At 36.9% G+C, this 18,071-nt stretch overlaps 2 protein-coding genes across 2 annotated transcripts in view; both read left to right on the top strand.

Annotated features, from left to right (window-relative positions):
- Positions 1-3,482, top strand: part of LOC139473724 (uncharacterized) — a 65,364-nt gene extending 61,882 nt beyond the window's left edge. Inside the window, exon 25 of the mRNA XM_071256444.1 lies at positions 2,246-3,482. Within this exon, the coding sequence (XP_071112545.1) occupies positions 2,246-2,507 (262 nt within the window). The 3' untranslated portion in view covers positions 2,508-3,482. The remainder of the gene's footprint in view (positions 1-2,245) is intronic.
- A 6,897-nt stretch (positions 3,483-10,379) lies between these two features.
- Positions 10,380-18,071, top strand: part of LOC139475265 (receptor-type tyrosine-protein phosphatase H-like) — an 89,110-nt gene continuing 81,418 nt past the window's right edge. The window contains exons 1-2 of the mRNA XM_071258499.1: positions 10,380-10,460; positions 17,256-17,283. Of these exons, the coding sequence (XP_071114600.1) occupies positions 10,404-10,460; positions 17,256-17,283 (85 nt within the window). The 5' untranslated portion in view covers positions 10,380-10,403. The remainder of the gene's footprint in view (positions 10,461-17,255; positions 17,284-18,071) is intronic.

The raw sequence follows: 18,071 nt of genomic DNA, 5'->3' as shown, positions 1-18,071 counted from the left end.
CATGCCTAGGCGGCCTAATTATGAAGCTTACTCGGCTAAGACTTAGACAAAAATTACGACTGCCATATGAGCTATTCTTGAAGCTGTCTTAAAACTTTCGCAACAATACTTTACTTAACACAAAAATATTAGCTGAGACAGGGAGCACTTTTGTAACGGAGATAAAATGAGCTTGTTGTTTCCCAATGACGTCATCAGTCATTCAGGGAATTCCCTAGATTGAAATCTTATTTCTGTTTTATATGTTATGTAAGGCTCATGATAAACAATTAAACAACTATTGACTATAAATGTTGATGTTATGATTGAGGATGCAGCCATATGTTATTGTTATGTACAATTGATCAATGAAGTATTAACGTAAAGCTGTTGTCTTTTATAGATAGATATAATAAGTATTGAAGACTAACAAATAGAGTTCAAAATGATGATGCCAAAGGAAAACAAAAATGTGAATTCAAAAAAAGGCGTAAATAAGTAGCAATGAACGCAAACTTGCGACACATTGCAACACAACTTTAGCTTTCTCGGGGGCGTCACATGTGCGACGTCGAAGTTATATACATGATCTATTGTGGCGATTTATACGGGGACTCACATTTAACGACGTTCTTTTCATTCGCTTTAAAAACACCTGTAACCGAAATATGTGAAACTTGGGCGATAACTTATGAAACAATATTCAAATCAAACTACAGATAGTCTAATTGCTCCACTGTGAAATGATTCAGCTGATATTGTTTGACTGAAGCGTGAGACAACTTTGCTATCCCGGGGCTATGAATAATCTCAAGTACAAGTAAAAGCCTTTGGACGCTATGCCAGGCCAGTTGATTCAATATTTGTATCGATACTGATTCTATTTAACATTGAAAATGACCGATACCTATTTCATCCTTGAAGCTCACAAAAACGAAAGAAATAGAATATCCTGTATGCATGTATGTTTCATTGTTTTAGGTTCAGGATTTCCTTCTGACATTCTTTAAGCTTTATCTGTTCCTGTAGACTGTCACTATATGGCATCTCACATCTACCAATAGGGACACCTTTACCAGGACATGAAATACGTGCATAATACCAGTATGGTAAAATGCCAAAAACAGATAGATTGCATCAAACACAAATGAACGAACACCCTTTTGCTGGTTGTGAGAAGAAATCCTGAACAGATAACAATGAAACACATCCATCCATCCATACGCACGCCCGCACGCACGCACGCCCGCACGCACGCCCGCCCGCCCGCCCGCACGCACGCACGCACGCACGCACGCACGCACACACACACACACACACACACATTCATTTGATCTGTTATCGACGTGAAGTTTGGCATTACTCATAATCGATAATTACAATGTTTCAGAGGTGTTTTGTGGGATATGTTGTTCGTGTTTTGAAAGTGCAAAATGAAAAACACACGGTTTTGTGGTAAGAAAGGATACAGTAGACACATACTGTCGAATCATTTTCTTCAACATGCTATCTTCTAGCGGCCATTGTCGCTCCGACGACAGGTCCGACCCTGTCTTAATTTTGTTCGTAAACTTAGAAAAGCTTTGCACTAAAACAGCTTCGAGAGTAGACTTAGCTAGGTTGTTTTTCGATACACGACTCATTTACGCCAATCTTAGAGCTGAGACAGCTTTGTTTATAGGCCGCCATAACTTAGTTTAAAAGCTGATTCTGTAAATATTTATTCGTAAATGTGATCGTGAAAGGACATGTTATCATTTTACAATTCTATCTATTATCTCCATTTCCTATTTGCAATTTCTGAGGTGAGTGCAATGTTACATTTGCAAATTCATCAACACTGGCCAGGGTACATCGGCTAGAAACCCTGATCAAGTTATAGCTTCTGTTTCATCCCTTCAGCTGTTTCTATTCATAGAACATAGTCAACGAATAGAAATACAACAGGCAACAATGTTAGCAATCTCAGCCAAACTGCCGTGATATTGCTGTAAAGTTACTTTGACTTTAAACATTCACTTACTCCTAAGTAAAGATTGCTGTAATTCATCGCCCGTCCTGGTGACTCATTCGACTTTCAGCCACAGGACTGGTGTTCTCAGTAACTGTCCACCACCAAGCCACAGCATATACAACCATGTGACTGAAATACACAGGATTGTAACACACAATGAAACACACTGTTCTGAGTCACTGAAGTTATTAAACGGTGCACCAATTCTTCCATATCCATGTGCCTACATAAAAGAATTCTGATTTCTTATAGAAAAGCACAAAGGGAAAGGCCAAAGAAGAACAGAAATCAAGTGATCGCCAAGTTTCACCCAGACCAAAATGACACATATGACGAGATTCCTGATGCTCAGATGGTGACTGTCAACAGCAGTCGCAGTAATGAGGGTTATGTAAACTATGTGTCTGGACAGTCCCCTCGGGCCCCAGATAATACGTACGACCAGCTTGCAACTTACCAGAATGCAGATGGTCATGATTATGGAAGGATAACTACTGAAACCAGGTTTAGATAAGACAACAAGAAGCAGTAGTGTATGGAATAACTTGCATGTTTTCTGCAATGCAAAATGTAAGCCTAGAAGCAATAACATTGCTATGTAGTTTGTGATTAGTATGCACCCTGATGTATGAACCTACATGTACGTACATGTATGTTAATGTGCGTGACAGGTGTTATGGCTGATACACCCAATAGACACAGGCTTTGCTGTACCATTGCTTTTCCATCTCTAATGATTACCTGTTGACGTTGTTACCCTTCGATCATGTTGTCCTATCTTTTCAATGCTAAAATGTAAGAATATGACATTGATTATGTGCAAAATATACACCTGTATGCTGTTGTCTCAAATCATGTCAATCAAAACCATTTCAATAATCATGAAGAATCCCTACGTAAAGCCGAGGCCTTTGTCCGATTTCGACTGTCATAAGCATGTGTTAATGAATCACTCTCAAATAGTGATGATGACAGGTGTTCTTGAAAAGATGCCTTCCGTCACTAACACTTGCACAGGCAAGTCAAGTGTTCACCTAAAAAAACACGTGCACATATGGCACAAGTCAAAACAGTGAATCGGACACGACATCATTTTTGTCATGGATGCCTCAAAAGGTGAATATTTGAAAGTTGAAGTAATCAGTCTTGTGGATAGTTTTTTGTTACCTAGGATCTTAATGCACAGACCTAAATATGAAACAGATGAGGCGGTTTCACTGGTCTACTTTGTTTTTGGTACTGGTGGGTGAAATGAATTGGCTATGTGGCCATTATATACAAACATATATAATCTATATTTTGGTATTTTTGGTTCGTTTCACTTGTTTAGTTTGAATATGATCTTCAATATATTTTTCAAAAACAGTATAGACAAGTACCGTCAGCGATATGACCCAGGCAGGGGTACATGTTCTAGACTAACAGTTGTAGGACTTCAGTGCCTGAGTGGGTTATATCGCTGTGTTGGCGATTGGGTATCTCACTCTGAGAGTGGGGGTTCGAATCCCGGATCACAAAGAGTTCTAGAATTTGTACTTTACTAAGAAAATGTACTCCCAAATATATCATTTGTTACATTTCACAACTCTCTAAAAGGGTTTTGTATTCAAAATACAGACAATCCAAATAAAAGGATCAAGAGTACTATGTTTAGGATTAGTTCAGGTCGCAAAATAATCGGTAATTAATCCAAACAATTCTTCATCTCAAGTGTCAAAATTGTATTTCAGCATGAAGGTTTAGTAAATGTTACTTGGTTTAACAAAATTTCTTTTGGGAAAATTAGATGTTGTATCTTTTATTAATGTAATACGCCTGTTATTGGAATGTAATAAATGTGTTTATGTGACACTGACCAAATATATGTCATTTACAGACATGAATCTTTATTTACTGTGACAACAATGTGTCCGGTTTATTTGAAATTGACATTGTTAATGAACGTCGTACGGTGCCATACACAAATTCCCGTTTTGGGACCTTTCGATTTCACGTGGATTGTAACACCATCAGGACATTATCTCATTGTCGACGATAAAAACGAGGTGCTTGACACATTATCGGTACACAGCATTTCTCAAGCGTGTCATTTCGAACATAGTTGTAAGTCACTTTCCGCAGACACCACTATTACAGCTGTACAGAACCGGCTGGCTTATCCAGTCTGGACAAAGCGAATCTATGATTGGAGCCCATGATCATCGTTTTCGGGCAGGCCACGCATGAAGGACCCAGCTCTGCGAATTTGTTGATAAGGCTTTGATCGGTTTGAACAATGATTAACACTAAAATAGTATACAGTACTACCTACAATCGGAAAATCGAATATTTTTGTCTAAGTTGGAGTTGCAACGATATAGTCAGAAGCCCCGAATGGTGCTCTAACATGTGGGGAAATACTTGATTCAATAGTCAGCTATATTGTATCTGTATAAGAACCGGTAGAACGGCAGAATTCGTTAAATCTAGGTGGATATTTGCGAGCAGTAGCTACATGTGAAAAGTCACTAATTGTGGTTTCGATTATTAACCCCGATTATTATTATTATTGAATTTTTACCATAGATTTGGAAACATGGAAATCTGCGTTATTTATTTTACTTTTACTCACTAATTATGCTGACATTCCAAGATATGACTATATATAGTACAAGATGGAAAGGATAGATGCAGCATGCTGGATAAGCAATCTTATGGTATTCGCAGGGGCATGTATGGTAGGATGATGACGGCCGAATTGAGTAATGGATGGGATGTTTAGGGTTGAACAGAGAAAGAAACAAACATAGTGTCATTCATAGACACATCACACCTTCCGACCACATGGACAGTGACAGTGACAACATGTTCACGAGAAGTGCAGTTAGTCTCGAAACCCTGCCATCTGAACGATGATATCATGTTGCATCTTACTTGGTGTACCATCCTGATTAGTGGGGTTTAGTTACTGGCGAGTAAAAGTCTTAAAAACAATTTTGTCAAACGTTGTCCTCTCTGGTCATTACGTCAGGCAAATAATGATTGAAACAATTAAAAGCCAATAGTTATTGCAAAGGAACAAACGCCAAAGATGAAACAGCCATTCTTATCCTACTCGTTTGTAACCCGACCCATATGATCTGAGGATCATGTTAGTATGACAATTATGTGGTTTGAATGACTAACCAACTTGTCGTCATGGTCTTTGTCTACAGCCTGTGCACAGGGAGCGTTATTTGTTTACTTAGAGTGAATACCCGAGTTCCCTCCCTTACACCAGCATTCGTGAAGAATACATTATACAAGTGAAGTTCGTCCCTCTGTCACAGCTGTGCTGTGAGCTTTTTCGAAACGCAGTTGGGCGTATCCATGGGATGCATGCTTTTCACCGGTGTACTACAAATGTACCAGATCACAGATAGTGTTATTTGCCGGATGCTAGACAAACAGGCTTAGTACTTAAAAACCTTTGATAACAGTTTCACCTGTTCGTACGTTCATTTAGGACACAGACAACACAAACTTATGATGATAGTGAAGAAATTATCTATGAGAACATGTCTATCGCTATTGTATTTCAAATGTATTACAAAACATATACACCCTTTCGTGAGGCTTTTTTTACAAATATATACAACTGACTGAAGACGAAGAAGATGAAGAAGACGACGAAGACGTTTATTTGCATGAAAGCCCTCGGGCCCATATACTAAACCATTTACGCGCAGCATGTACGGACTATGTCAGTTCATTACAATCGATTTTCGTTTTTCGTAAGCATATAATAAGTAGTGTGATAAATCTTTTTATAAACGTTCATTGTGCCCAAACATCACATAAGGGTATTGAAGCTAGGATATTTTCATAAATTTTCCGACAGATATATTTGCTAAATAATTTATTGTATAAACAAATAAATATAACGTGGAATTTGTTCTATATTTTGTAATTGCAAACTGGCCATATTCTCAGTGATCTATTCATAGCCACATATCTCCTTTGATTGTTCTTCAATATTTAAAAAGACCCGCTTAAATCTAAAAAGAATATTTCCGAAGTTTCTGTGCGATACGATCAAGAGATATCTCTTTCGTTCCAATACGCTCGTAAATCCTTCATATAATCAGTAACGAGAACTTGAATAAAGGATAGAATATACATCCTGAAGGAAGAAAACATTGATACACGTAACCTTGAATAAGTACAGAAAGGATAGGTGATCACCAACCGTTTAATATATATCCAAACAAATCCAAAACCTTGAGAAAAGTGGATTGACTGAAAGGTGTGTCACAAACATGTGTTCGTTTAAACAAATCGAAAATGCATTGGCCTAAGTTAAGCTTAGTCACAACCTCAACACAAACTCAGTATCGAGTATTACAAAATACTTATCAATAGCTTTTGTGTTAACCAAAAGTTTTGAATATAGCCTTGGTGTATACATGGAGAAGATTAGACACCAACATAAATACATAAAGAATTGGAGTGTACATGAGTACAGTCGACTCTAACAGTGTTAAATAAAGGATTGAAGTGGACATGGGGAGAGTCGACACTAACAGTGTTAAATAAAGGATTGGAGTCGACATGAGGACAGTCGATACTAAAAGTGTTAAATAAAGGATTGAAGTGGACATGAGTGAAGCCGACTCTCACAGTGTTAAATAAAGGATTGGAGTGGACATGAGGACAGGCGACACTAACAGTGTTAAAAAAAGGATTGAAGTGGAAATGAGGACAGTCGACTCTAACAGTGTTAAATAAAGGATTGAAGTGGACATAAGGGAAGCCGACTCTCACAGTGTTAATCTAAAATAAAGGATTGAAGTGGTCATGAGGACAGTCGACACTATCAGTGTTAAATAAAGGATTGGCGTCGACATCAGGACAGTCGACACTGACAGTGTTAAATAAAGGGTTGTGTTGGACATGAGGGCAGTCGACACTAACAGTGTTAAATAAAGGACTGGCGTCGACATCAGGACAGTCGAGACTAACAGTGTTAAATAAAGGATTGGAGTGGACATCAGGACAGTCGACAACAATAGTGTTACATCAAGGATTGGAGTCGACATCAGGACAGGCGACACTAATAGTGTTAAATAAAGGATTGGGGTACGCATAAAGACAGTAGACACTAACAGTTTTGAATAAAGCGTCGGGACGGACATGATAACATTAAATGTAATCTGATTAGTCTACGGTTTCCTCATAGACTACAAATGAAAGTGTGTCATGCACGTATCTACAATATAACTCAACACTAACGACCAATCTTTTCTTTCTTATTGTCTGTGCACTGCACCTACTATTGAGAATAAAACAGATACACGGATGAGATGCTATTGGGGTGATCTAGATTCGGCTTACGATATAGAACAGTACACAATGACCTTTTACATCTAAGGCGAATCATTAATTGCCACTTGGTATGACACTTAACACTTCATATGAATATTTCAACCAAATCAATGAAATATACAGCTACAAATAATTTGCTGTCATTTATGTTATCCTGGTTGTTCTATTGTTCGGCAGAGACAAACGTTCGACCAGGAAGAAACTTGTTATTGAAAAGAAGGACGCCTCGTTATAGCGTGTCACGTTACCGGTTCAGTGTACACACACGAGATGTGTGGTTATGTATGGGCGTGGTTCGATTAACAATATTCCTCGTTATATGGTTCTCGTTTTCCTGACAACATGTGACAAAATGTGGTCAGGTGATCACTCGAGTTGTTCAATATCACACGAGCATTCATTTATCAAATACCTGCCTTACATGTAAATTGACAATTTCAGAAGAGATTCAATCCCTATTCTCTTCGTTATATGGTTCTCGTTTTCCTGACAACACGTGACACAATGTGGTCAGGTGAACACTCGAGTTATTTAATATCACACGAGCATTCATTTATCAAATACCTGCCTTACATGTAAATTGACAATTTCAGAAGAGATTCAATCCCTATTCGCTTTAGTATTATTCATTTAACTTATCATATTGTTCAATCCCTACACACGTATATGTAAAACTCGAAGCCTATAGTCCCTTTAGCTTTCACAAGATTTTGTAGATTCAGGCCGCGTCATTCTAAATATATGTTATACAATTTAACCTAGAGGATTTACATTTTACTTCCTGAATCAAACAGCCATGCCGCTGCAGACATATAACCCAGCATTGTCGATTACCGGGACACTGCATAGCCCTCCAACCATGCACAACGGCAACGTCAGTTGCACGCATATATTTTCAATGCAAATAATCTGTGCATAAATTAATCAAGTTTAAGTACCATTTTATTTCCACGAATACCTTTGCATAAGACTAAGCTCGGTCGTACAGCTCAATCTGTTACCTATTTCAATAAATGACATGAACAAATTCCTGTCCTCTTATATAAAAAGAAATAAGTTAAACACTTCAGGACAATGTTGTCATTTCCGAGCAGGACGTTTGTCAACTTTTAACAGTAATTGAAGTTAACAAATGTGTTGTAATTCATGCGAAAACCAATATCAGAAATAAATATAATCAGTTTATGCACCTACATATCATGTCTCACGAAAACATACGACAGCAAGTCAATTGTTCAGAAAGTTAAAATAATGCATTGGATCTGACATCAAAATTGTCACTTATGTATTAATTTGGTAATGTCTCAAAGATGTCTACCATCATATTTTTTTAAAGCTTTGTTGAGGCCTTAAATGCTGTCAATTAAGAATTAATTACTATTACAATTAAGAAAGCGTAATTGAACGCATGTATACGAGGCGACATAAATGGGAGGCTAGGTTCGAACAATCTGAGTTCTGGCAAGATTCCATCACAACTTTTGTTATCTGCTACAAGCGTAGTGTCCTGGCTAGGAAGAGGATGTATCGTGTGATAAACTTGACTCATGTACGACTTCAATGAATACAACAATAACACTTTTTGAGTTAGTTAATTTGACCGGATCAGACAAATATATATTTGGCACATAATGTGTATTTATATGCGGGAGACGTTGATGAAACATTAAATACAGAGAATCATTAAAATAGTTATCCACAGATATTTTATGTCACATTTTCCCTTATAGCGCCTAAATTGTATCTGACCTCGTGTGATTTCTTTTTCGATGCCCACAATGAAATGCACACATCCCAAGCTTTGTGATTATTATATAGAGGTTATGCGACGGCCGTGCATTTCCAATACTCACAGATGTTTATCCGTCAGTTCGAGTCATGTCGACTCAAAATATATATTGTGTTTTACAATTACCACATGTTTGTTTCATACACTGTCCTGATAAATGATAATGTTATATGATTTTATTTTTAGACCATTCATCAATCGATGTATTTATGGGAAAGAAATCACTATATCGTAATACATTTGATCACCGTACACGTGAAGGCTGTGGCTACAAAGAACTTCTTTCAAGATCGCTTACATCAGTAATTATCATATTGAGGGCACAGATTGCTGAGAAACAAAAGAATATATAATATACAATAAAGCATCACCGAGCTCATACTAGGAACGAGCGAAAGAGGATCCTTAAAACGCATCAACAGTTTGAGTCAATATTCGTTTGATATTTTCTTGCGTGCAGGAAAAAATGACTTCACTTCCTATATTTGGTAACAGATCTAGACAACTATCAGAGGCAAGTCAGGGAGAATAAGGAGTGCACGTTTTGAATTGTATACTTCAATGTGTGTTGAGGGCAGGGGCGGGGTTGTCAAGTCTCCATCTAGTGTTTATACTGTAATAATACAAAGTGCTAAGTGGTTTTTTTCTCATTTGGATTCATAAAATGTAATGTTAGAGTCAAAAGAGTACCCCGACTTAACCGCCACATCCTCTCCTAACCTCCTAACCCCCTCCCCTAGGACCATCCACTGAGTATAATAGTCCCATTTGGCGTTGGCAATAGCGATTGTGTACGTATTAATGCAAACGTGGTTTGTAATCCGTTGATAACGCAAACAGGGAGGGAGTGAAACACAACCCTGTCACTTTTATGCCTGGTCATGACGCTACTGCGCGAGAACACTTGTGTGTTTGTGTGTGTGTCTGAAGCGAGAAGGAAGACACGATAAGCGTTTTGTTAAGTGAGTTCAGAGGTCACACACAATCCTGTCACGTGGTCTGACAGACAGAATGAGGAAGTAAATTGCTCGGGTGGTTCAAACGGGTGGAGGCAGTCTTACACAATCGCTCACCGGGGTCTAGGACCGCAGGACTCGGGGAAGGGACATTAAACCGACAGTCAGGCAGGGAAGAACTGTGTTGGAAATTGAGAAGTATATTACCGAACAACACCCGACAGTGTTCACATAGTGAAGTTGACTGGGTGTGTTTCAAAGACAAAAAAGAGGAATATGTTCTCTGTGAAGCAAGTTCTGTGACACAGTTTCAAACACCAGCATGGATACATTGAAGCACTGTTTCATTACCATCGTGTTCTCCTGTCTATGTTCACAGGTAAGATTTGATTGTATAAATAGTTGACCTACTATAAAGGTTAGCGAGACCTACCTGTTGAGCAAGGTATGGAGCAAGTCAACAGACCGTGATGTGTTGTTTGTGTTCACTAGAGCCTATCGCCCTATCGTATCTCAGTAACGTGTTCATTTTGCTCGTTATTTCCACATTACATGTTGTAAGTCAATATGTATTAGGTCACTTTATAATAACCCAAAATGGCTACGTGAATGAGTGGGCAATACACCTTCCAGAGCTAGCCTGTATTGCTTGTCATATATATAGTTGACCTACATAAAACCTGTATGGACAACAGATAAGCTTTCTCTTACCTGGTTTAACTGCACAGTAGGGACAGGGAGGTTATAAAGCCACTGTCAATATCCGCATGTTGGTAACGGATACACGGGATGTCCTGAAGCCAAATATAGCGTTTTGCTAGGATAATAAGAAGAGGTTTATATTTTAGACTGACTGTTTTTATATTATTATTTATTATCATATTTAATTATTTAATGTAAAATTATAGCGAAAGTCTTCTGAATGTTAGTTTTAGATTAAATGGGGTAGTCATATTGGTCGGGGAGATGGTGATTGTAAGATTCCCTAATTATTTTCTAAAATATATCTTTGGCTTCCAAGCTACTGGTGTACATACTCTATTATATATCTAGGACAATGTATTTATATGTACGACTGAATGACAAAGTATCGAAAATACATATACATGTGTAGGTGAGGTGAAATGGGGTTTAACGTTGCGTCCAAGACTATTACACTTATATAGCGATATACATGTGTAAATATGCATATATTCATTTGATCGGGGTAATTACAACCATCAATATACTGAAGAACCCTTCTTCTAACAGTTTTCGATTTAGCAAGCCTTTTTATATTAAGTTTGTTTAATAAAACGATTTGTCTGTCAGTATTCATATATGAATGAATAAATGAGGTTAATAAATGATAAATAGTTTGAGGCTTTTTAAGACAAATGAGACTCTAAACAATATGCGACTATTTTGTTATATCGACATAAATGTCGTACATTTATTAAGGGAGTGTGTGTTATTTGTGTATGGTACTGGCTGTGAGATATTGCTATGGGCATTGTGGGAAAGACTGTTATCATTCACGTTACAAATCTATAACTACTGACACAATATATTTCCTCCAACGATACCTAACGGCGCATGAGCGGTCGATAATGTGTGTGTATGCAGGTGTGCGCATATAACTAAATCTTTTGTTGATATGAAACATTATTACATGACAACCAAATTCATCTGGCATGTTGCACTGCATGTTGCCACAAAGCTGATATATTAGCCAGTTGTCAATGTAAATGTGGAAGAAACATGTCTGCATTGTAGAAAATGACCTGACAGTGTATAGTACACTGAGTATACAGGCATATATATTTAAGAACTAAATGATGAGTTGGGATTGTTTATCTGCAGTGTTTTTATTGTACGATGAACAACATATATCAACATTACGTAAGCCTCTTTTAGGATGTTAGAAAAAAGTACAGGCTTTAAAAATATTTTTAAATTACCTGTATTTATATAATGATGACTCCATGAATAGAACCCGACCGCCGCAATGTCGGTCAAAGTTGGTCTTTCCCGAATATTCTCACAATTTTCATTGGATTATCTGTACCTTTTTTCCTGCCGGTTCTCATATCTCTCCCAATTTTGGAAGCGATCTTTCGGCAATTGCGTTTATTTACATTGTCCATGTACGTCTATGGGGAACAACTCTCTAGACATTTCCCTCTGAAAAATAACGACATCCAGTTTACGACGTCATCAAGTTGTGAGCGCATGTTCAAATCTCCAGAAATGACTTCATGATCTAGAACAATATTTTATCGTGACATAAACCACGCTTCGTTCTTTATTGTTCTTTTTCGATTAATCGCGTAGCTATCTTATCTACAGTATTAATCATCTTGATTTCAAAACAGGTAAACGTTGTTACTTATTCCTACTGCTGATTGATATAAAAATACAAACACCTTCCGTACACGCTGAATATGACACAGCTGAGCCACAGACTGTCACAAGCGCCTCTAAAATGTACGATATTACACCAGAAAGAGTCAACCTGGGGCAAACTGCCTGTTTTGATTGCATCATTTGAATGTCGAATCAATAATACATAACCACCTTCAGTGAAATTGGAGCGATGTAATTCTATTGGTTGTTGTTTAACGCCGCACTCAGCAATAATTCAGCTATATGTCGACGGTCTGTAAATAATTTAGTCTGGACCAGACAATCCAGTGATTGATATCATGAGCATCGATCCACGCAATTGGGATACGATGACATGCATCAACCAAGTCAGCGAGCCTTATCACCCGATCCCGTTCGTCGATTCTTACGACAAGAATAGTCGCCGTTTACGGCAATCATGGGTTGCTAAAGACCTTCTCTAACCCGGATCTGCACGGGTCTGTAATTCTATTATTGTCAGAACGTCGAACTCTAATTATATCAGTAAGAATACTTTTTTTTTTTTTTTCATGATTATTATCATGAAAAAAAAAAAAAAAAAAAAAAACCAGTATTATGAATGAAATAATATCTTAAACGATGTATCAACAATCGACGCGACATTTACGTATATGAACTATCGAAAATTTTATATAAGTAAAAATTTATGGAAAAGGATACATGCATAGTAATTGATAGGGTGTAGTTAAATTATGTGCTTAATTATTATATCTATGGTGATAATAGTTATTGATATTGTAGATAATTATCGTGTTATCTACTCAAAGACACTTAAGTTGATAGCTTAAATTAAATCGTTATCTAAAAGCAAGAAATAATTGCACAACTACTCGCCGTGATAAAAAAAGAGACTATATGATGAATACATTTGTAAAAAGATTTCATCGTGCCTCTCAAACAGTAATAGCTTCTGGTCTATTCTTCGAGAACTCTCTAAATGTGTAATTAGACAGAAACCAAATATAATTGAGTCGATGGGTGTAAATATTTATGCCATTTTCGAATCGGTTTATGAGGCTACTGACACTGATTTTGATTAAATGTCCAAAACTCTCCAATTCCACTGGACGAGGCAATCAGTGATAATGCTGATTTCCCGGAGTTGCTGTCAGTTGGAATAAACTGTTCCATTACACAAGCATGGAAATACACATTCTATATCTAACTACAGAGGTATTTAAATTATCAGTGTTGTGAGTACACTGTACGTGTCTATCATCAACAGAAAATTAACATATTGGTTCGATGCGTATGGTTACATTGTAAAATCACAAGCAGATTTTTTACATGGATATTCGACGGTTGACAATATTTTAATATTACAGTCTATCATTGAAAAACACTTATGTAAACAAAAAGGTAAACCTTTTGCACTGTTTATGGATTTACTAAAGCATTCGACAGTGTTAATCGTACTAAATTGTGGCTTGTCTTAAAAGAAAGAAGTGTATCTCCAAAATTATAAGATGTGTTCAATCAGTTTATAAATCAGTAAAATGTTTGGTAATAATTGAAAACTCATTTTCTGTGCAGATTTGCAAGGGAAAAATGCTCTTTATTGCATTTTGAAGTCTATATGGAAAAGTAGATATTCTTGCTCATGAATTATGTTTTAGAATAGTTGACATGAAATTAACCCCATCATTGCTTTTTAGATCAGAGGTATGGGGGTGGTAACAAAATGATAGAATGGAAACTGTACATATGTTGGCGTATAAGCGCTTTCTAAGTGTTAAGATGTCTACCACTAACCACATCGTGCGTGGAGAGTGCGGCCGATATTTATTATCTATTTATCCTTTCAAAAGATGTATGTATATGTTACTGGTTGAAGTTTCTCTCTATGTCTGAATCCCGTTATCTAAAAAAAGTGTTACAACATGATGTTACAGGCAACTAATAATGGCAAACACAACAGGTCCGAAATATCCTGTTCAGCTTTGGTTACGGATATATATGAGAATGGAAGTATATTCACCATCCAAAATCTTTCATATCTGAATTCATGTCATGCCTAAAATATACCTATGAATAGGATTGGCATAGCATGCTCCAAAACGGTACTTAAACATCACCATATTTATTGTTTAAAGTTACTTTTGGAACAGAGCTGTACCTCAATGGCTAATCTACCAAGAAATTAAAAGTTGCCCAAGCACAATGTCGATGTTTTTCACATCAACTGCATATTGAAACTGGTATTATATGTTAATTTACTGCAAAGTGGTCGATTATATAAATATTGCAATTATGGATATATTGAGGACGAATATCACTTCCTATTTGTTTCCTCTGCGTACAAACATCTACGTACAAATATATTAAAAACACTTACAGCCTTAACCTGATGTGAATTAAATCTTCTAATGGCCACACGAAGTGGTACGTGTATTCAAAATCTAGCTATGTACCTTTATCATGCCGTACTCCTACATAAAATAATTCTGATGATATAATGTCTTCTATCTTGTCAACTATTTTATTTAAATATGTTGTATGCATTCTACATAGTTGTATGTATTCTACACGTCATGTATTTAAGAAATGACTTTCACTTTGTGTGAGTTTATTGGAGAATGAACCTTCATAGAATTCGGGATTCTAAAATGCCATGGTAGTACATAAATATTTTGCATAGTATGAAGCAAAAACTTAAAATAAAGCATCAGTTGTTACATACAAAGGGGAGTGTTCGGGTTCGGGTTCAATTTTACGAAAATGCAGACATCAAACTTACCTTTTAGTACGAGGTCACCAACAAAATGTGCAATGGAACGATATGTACAGCCCGATGCGACCGCATTGATTCGTACTTGTTTGATCCTAAAGACATGGTTTCTTGAGGTCATGCTCTAGTGACGTCCAATAGACATGTCCCTCACAATATCTGCATCACATGTTGTAAGACAGAAAAGTGTATAATAAAAGCGGCATAGATTTCTTATGACTTGGAAAAGGTTTGTCGCATAACGTCGCTGATCGACATCGCTCTGGACAATAGAGTGGCATATTAATCGGAGCGATGGCATTAAGAAATCGGTTGCAAATTGCAACTCATATTTGGGGCTGGATGCAACGGGCAACTGGTGTAAGAGTACATGCCCAGACGATGCAAAACCGTCTGCACAGATGGCATTTGCGTGCGCAAAGTCCCGTGTCATGATCATCCAACAACTTACTGCATATCGTTTGAATCAGAGGCGTCAGCGGAACAGGGAACGTCAGCACTTGGATAATCGAAGTTAGGCTAATGTCATGTTTTCTGACGAATTGAGGTTCTCGCGACTTCCATGGTCGAGGGAATCGAGTTTGAAGACGTCCTAATGAGCTTTTTATGGACATTAACGTCGTAAAACATGATAGTTTTGGGGGTGAGTCCATAATGGTGTGGTGAGGTATCACAATGACTGGCCGAAGTGCGCTCCATATGGTTCATGGCGGAGTTACAGATCAATACCGTCGGGACAATATTATTACACCACTAGTGGTGCCATTAGCACAACGTGTTGGGCAAAGTTTCATCTTTAAAGATGACAGTGCACGTGCTCATCGTGCCAGGATAGTGAGCGAATTCCTTCAACAGCAATACTGGTCATGTTTGGGACATAAATGGCAGACGTGTACGCCAACGTCGAAATGCAACCACCATTATGGAACACATTTTGTTTGCTGTTTCTTAATAACAATCTCTTAAATTACTAAATCAAAATATTAATTTTCTTATTCATTTCTAAATACAACAGTGATACTTAACACAGTTTATACCAAAAATCAATGAAATAAATGTTGATGTTGTTTGGCAGTACCACAGTCACACCCTGGATAATTTCAGGTTCAGTTGTGTCGCATATTTCGAATGGTGCTGGTGTCCTACTTTGTCAGAAACATTATTCTTACAAATATGTTTGACAACATTTTGTACAATTTGTACATTTGGCTTCAGACAAGGATTATTTCCATGAAAGCTGCTTCTACAAAACAATATTTCAGACTCTCCAAAATATTCAATGAAGCCTTTTGTTAGAAAGGGAATGAATTTCGTTGAACTGTATACCTGTTATATATTGTGATATATGAGTGGAACGCCAAAAGTGGAATGTTAAATACATGATATAATCAGGATGGATCTGGGATTCGAACCATGGTGAAAGGTTTCTGGCACGCCTTAGGGGCGCAACTCTACACGGCGAATTGCAACGCTTTTGAATACTAAGATGTGCCAACTGTTCACGTTTAAAGTTTTGGATTCAAAACCAATGAAAGTCATATTTGAAACAATACTGTACCAGTCGAAGACAACACAGTTAGTTTAGTATATCCTCGTAAAGGTGATCATTTTTACCTTTATACTTTCTTCTGCGTATGAGAATCAGATAAAAGAATATGATGATAGATAAAGAAAGTCAAAATTTCAAATAAAAGATCTTGCTGTAACATCCCGTATGGTGTTACAGTTTTTTAATAGAGTAGCTTATGAAATCTTTGAACATATGTTTTGTCTAGTTTAATATAATATTCATGTGTATTGATTAATATATCTCAGTAATATCATAATAATGACTATTAACTTAAGATTTCATTGTCAGTCATTCTTTCGTTGGTTGTATTGTATTTTCATTGATGACTAAAGACAACACTTTCCAAATTTATCATAGTAGCAGGCATACGCAACATACTATACTGGGGTTCCAACACTACTTATGCACACGTTCATACCACGTCTTTGTCAGACTCCTAGAATAATGCGGTATTTTCCCTTCACTTTCAGATGAGCAATATTGCCAGTGTGACAGCTCGTGAGTATTAATCTTATAAAACTAGTCTGCGTTATTTTCTACTAACACTGTAAGGCAACAAAAGTTACCTCTATTTGAATTTAAAATATTTAACAGTCAGTATGGGTGTAAAAAATATTCTTCATCTTCCCTTAAGAGACTGCTCGATTTGTAATTAGTCTCACAGTGTGTCAGTTACGTATACATATATACAGCAGGTTTGCAAATATTCATTATATTCTTAATAAACTGGTGTAGTAGATAATGAATATTTGCACACCTGCTCTTGAGCTTTATCTGAACATCCCATATCTTCATCATCTGATGAAACCACGGCGTGGGCTTGTGTCCACAGTGAATCTGCAAAGCGTTAAATCTGACTTAAGGTGTTTATGACTGTTCTGTTAATTATTCGCGTTAATGTGCTTCCATGGTGTATACATTCATGAGCAGACATGAGCAACGTACATGCATATGCAATTTTTTTGACAAATAATACAAGGCATATGTACGTTGGCTATCATTAGTGTTACTTGAAACGGTAACACAATAAGGCACTAGTGAATAACCATGGTGTACTCGTACATATAGTGTACAGGTCGAATGTTGTATTTGAAATGTTGTTCATACAGTAACTTACAACCTTTATATGTCCATGTCATTGCCCGAGTCAGTAATCTTAGTAGATTTTCATTTTCCACTTCCTGAATACCCTCAAATTGAAGTGTCCATTTAAAACTTACATATAAGTTACTTTTCGTTTTATTCCAACGAGTTCAATTGTGCTTTTCTATTTCAATTCAATATGA

The sequence above is a fragment of the Haliotis cracherodii genome, unplaced genomic scaffold (genome assembly GCF_022045235.1).
Source record: "Haliotis cracherodii isolate W230 unplaced genomic scaffold, xgHalCrac1.p SCAF_3, whole genome shotgun sequence".
In the NCBI taxonomy this organism is placed as follows: domain Eukaryota; kingdom Metazoa; phylum Mollusca; class Gastropoda; order Lepetellida; family Haliotidae; genus Haliotis; species Haliotis cracherodii.
Note: the sequence above shows the minus strand (reverse complement) of the source record. Positions and strands in the feature narration are given on the sequence as shown.